The 4259-nt window shown below is 38.8% G+C and overlaps 2 protein-coding genes across 3 annotated transcripts in view; both read right to left on the reverse strand.

Moving 5' to 3' along the window:
• Positions 1 to 1352, reverse strand: part of LOC102297341 (protein HIRA) — a 22307-nt gene extending 20955 nt beyond the window's left edge. For both annotated transcript variants that reach the window (XM_042227250.1, XM_005938663.3), the window contains exon 1: positions 1075 to 1352. In XM_042227250.1, the coding sequence (XP_042083184.1) occupies positions 1075 to 1111 (37 nt within the window). In that variant the 5' untranslated portion in view covers positions 1112 to 1352. The remainder of the gene's footprint in view (positions 1 to 1074) is intronic.
• A 1618-nt stretch (positions 1353 to 2970) lies between these two features.
• Positions 2971 to 4259, reverse strand: part of slc2a8 (solute carrier family 2 member 8) — a 12147-nt gene continuing 10858 nt past the window's right edge. Inside the window, exon 10 of the mRNA XM_005938659.2 lies at positions 2971 to 4227. Within this exon, the coding sequence (XP_005938721.1) occupies positions 4081 to 4227 (147 nt within the window). The 3' untranslated portion in view covers positions 2971 to 4080. The remainder of the gene's footprint in view (positions 4228 to 4259) is intronic.

Raw genomic sequence — 4259 nt, forward strand, 5'->3', positions numbered from 1 at the left:
AAATAATCGGTGACTAGTCGACTATCAAAATAATCGTTTGTGGCAGCCCTAGTCTATACAATACACCCTTACTTAACACTCGGTGCCTTTTTTGCCTAAGAAACCACAATTTGAAATAAGGTTATAATTGCTAGAATATATTTGAAAAAAGCTACAACTGTACAATAAAAAACTGTGACTTATTACAAGCTTCTCATTACTTAAAGTGATATTTATAAAAGATACAGTACTGTGTACTACGTGACTAAAGCTGAGGTTCATACCTAACCGTGCACTCTGTATGCACCCCTGAGTACGTGCTTTATTTTAGCAACAGTGCAAAAATGTATGTCTAAAAATTACAAAGAAACTCCCGTTGAGTGCTGAATTAAAAAACAAACAAACAAAAAAACAAAGTATTATTTCCTCAGTTTTCTTTGTAAACATATCAGCAGCTGGAATCCATCTGCTAATATACATTTAATACATCTGGTTTCATTCTATATTGATGCTGTTGTGCAATTTTGTTGGGAGTCTTCCAAATGTCAAATATTTCACGGGCAAAATGTGCTCTACTAACAACAGTCGTTAGCTGCACCCTAAATTCAGGCCATCTCCCTGGCGGTTAACTTTCCAAACTGACAGCTTAAAAATTATCCCAGCAGACACTTGTTTATTTTTTAAGCTTTCTGTGAAGCCGTCACACAAATAAAATGTTAAAATATCCCACGGGATGTGAGTAAATCTGACCCCAAAAAGTCACTGCGAGGCAGTAACTTCGACACGGGTCATCTGCCAGGTAAGTTAGCTAACGTCAGGACACCAGAACTAGCCGGGGGGGCTAACTAGCTAGCTAGCTAAGGTTAGCAAACAAATATACTTTGAGCACAGAGACACTGACAACGGCACAAACACCAAATGCAGTGCCCAAACGTTGGCTTAGATTTAGCATGTGAGTGACTTTTAAGTGACTAACAAGTCAAACAAGTGTGCACCAGCACCATAACCATCATCATCATCATGCGTCCTTATCAAGTCGCCCCCCTCCGACAACAAAAGCCCAACTTGATCCAACAGATTCCTGCACAAGCTTACCGTTGTGGCTCACCCAGCTCGGCTTCAGCAGCTTCATTTTCACCCCGGGTATTTTATTTTAAATCCCTTCGAAACAAAAATCCATCCAGCGCTCACTTTCGGTTCATGGGAAAACTAACGAAAAGCTCCCTCCTATTGTCTCAAACTCCGTCCGACACTTTGTTGATTGCGCGATTCAACTCCCATCTCGCAGCATCCCCGAGTCCCCGAGTCGACCAACGGACAGCAACAGACAGGCGGCCCCGGATGACAAACGGGCGAACACCAGGCAGCTCAGGAAGTGTTTCCGTAAGTTTTGACCGCGGACAGGAAGCGGTGCAGGCAACATATCATAATACACCCACGGGGAGAGTTAAAATAGAAGACAACTACCAAAAGATAATTATTTGTGATTTTTTACTTATTAATTTTTTCGAGTGCAAATACTCAAATGTTAAACCCGAAAATCAACTCAAATTCACACCGTTTGTGTCGATTGGATCTGACGCGGCTTTTATTTTGAAAGGCTAAATGGCAGATTAGTGCGCAAACTCGGAGTTTCTTTTCGACAATTTAGCACAATTTAAAATGTCTTTTAAATATTCTTGAAAATAAAACATTAAACATGCACTAAGAACAGTTAAAATATGTTTTTATATTGGAGCTGAGAAGTTTCTGGCCAACTTCTAATTTGTTTTTGCTTCACCCCTTAGAGCTGGAAAAACAAATATAATAAAATTCAGATATTGTTTTGGATGCTTGTGTGGTGGCAATCTAATCCTGTTTACAGTGTGTTTATACAAAACTTTGTCCTTTATTTCAAGTCACTGAAATTTGCAGAAAAATTAAGCAGAAAGGTAAAACAAACAAACAAAAAACTGCACACATCCTTATCACAGTCTTTGCTTTTGCGAAAATGTGTAAAAGGATGCATATGGTCAACAATACACAGGTAGACTGAGCAGGCCAAGTAGACTCAGTTAGGAGGGTCTCAAATTTTGCACAAAAGTAACCTCTCACATTATACCAGCAGCAGCTTAAATCGTTGATACAAGTATGTATGCATAGAGGATGGAGCCATGCATATATGTTATTTATGCCAAATGCTGAATCTGTAATTTGAATATTGAAGCAGAAATGAATACTCAGCCTCAGTTTATGGTTTTTACCTGACAGGAATGACACCGGGTATGGTCATCTGTACATTCAGAGATCCTCTTCTGCTTACCTTGGTCATAACGAGTGGTTATTTGAGTTACTAGTCTCAACCATTGTATTAAGGCTGATGATAGAAGGTGATTTGAACAACAACCCCAGGTGTATGTGGCTCAAATTCACCAGATACACAACAGGCATGGGGCTGATTACCAACATTGATGAGAGAGAGCCAATTGACAAATAACATAGTAGTGGATTCCTGAAGGTCCAAGAGAACAGACCCACCCCCCAAATATAAATCAGTTGTCAGGATGTGGAGATTAAATTTGTCTCTGTCCACCTCTCAGAGTACCTGACCTGGACCACTCACATCTTTACTGTCACTGGCAGGGCTCAACAATGTGTATACATCCTGAGAAAGGTTGGGCTACCTCAGAACCTAATTTCTGCCAGGATCCAGCTACATGCAATCAGTGGCATCTTTAAGACCTGGCACCAACAACAACACTTAAAGTGACTTAAATTTCCTACTTGTTAATGTTACTGTTAAGTGGCAGTCAAAAAGATCTTAAGGGGTCTTTATGATAAGATTGAAACATTTATCACCTGGAACTTAGATGTTTCATCAAAAAATGTTACGAGTGTAGGTAATAATTCTGTGTCATACCAGAGTCATAGAGGAGAAACTAGGGAAATAACCATGACTTTATTCTGTTCAGGTGAAATTCACAATGAATTTGTAAAGAATACACAGACACATTAATAGAAACATCTTTATTGATCACAAACTAAATTAAAAAAAAAAAAAAAAACCTGATTATTATTCTTTTCCAGTAGAGTGATCAACAAAAACAATATGTTTAAGAAAAGGTGATATTTAATTAACATAACTCACTACTTCACAATGTGACTTACGTGACTATTATCATAACCTCAAGGGTGTATAAGTCATATAATGTGTGTTTAAAACATTTTTCAAGTGTATCCCAAAAGAAAAATGATTATAAAACTTTAAAGAAAAAACACATTTTTACAGTTCACAGCTAAAACCCCCCAAAAGAACAATGCCATCACATAAATCTTCCCTGATGGTGTAAATTACACACAGGTAAATTAGTGTAAACAGCTTACTCACTTCTACCAAAATGTTACACTTTTGTTCTGTCTTTTGCTAGAGTCCTTAAAAAGAGTCAGAACAATAGGAAATATTCTTATCCAGCAACGGAAAAAAAACGTAAATGACCCGGAAGAAGTCACTGCACGTGTCTGCCTGCTCAATTTAGAAGCTCTGTTTAAACAAACAGAGGGAAAAACAGTAGCTTATATGTATTTTTGGCATTTCATTTTATAGGGAAGGCAACACTGGAATCCATTACTACAACCCTCAGTGTGTTCCAACTTCATGCTAAACTGCTGTCCTGAGGAAAACTTGCCAAAATTGTCTTTACTGATCAGAACTGCAAGAAAGAGTACACCTGGGGGCAGTATAGAGTCAGCCCCCCTTTAGCCTGAATCTGGTCCCCTCTGTAGACTCTCAGTATCACAAAACTGAAAGGACTGCACTTAATTGCCTTATCAGATTATCTTACATTAAAGGATTCTGGACAGATTTCACATGAAAATAGCTCAAATTTGGCAGAACCTTACTGATGATCACAATGGCATCATGAACAACAGACGAATCAATGCCTCGTACACAAATACTGAAAATCATAACCTTCACGAAGGATTACTTCTTTCAGCCATTTCTGTAATATCCAAAGGTGATAAAGTGTTAATAATAACAAAGAATACCCACACAGTGTCCCAGGTAGAGCAGTGAGTTCAGAAATGAGCAGTTTTGTCTTTTAGTCTTTGCATGTGGCATCTTCAGGGACCTGACATCCCTCTGAAAGTTGCTTCGATTTGCTCCAGTGTCTTGCCCTTGGTTTCTGGGACGAAGACCATGGTGAAGATGACATTCAGGATGCACATGGAAGCAAATAGCCAGAAAGTTCCTGCACTGGTTAGAAGATTCTGCAAGGCAAATAGGTATCCGGGGGGGAGGG

Source organism: Haplochromis burtoni, unplaced genomic scaffold (assembly GCF_018398535.1).
Source record: "Haplochromis burtoni strain Fernald_Lab_line unplaced genomic scaffold, NCSU_Asbu1 Contig_250, whole genome shotgun sequence".
NCBI lineage: Eukaryota > Metazoa > Chordata > Actinopteri > Cichliformes > Cichlidae > Haplochromis > Haplochromis burtoni.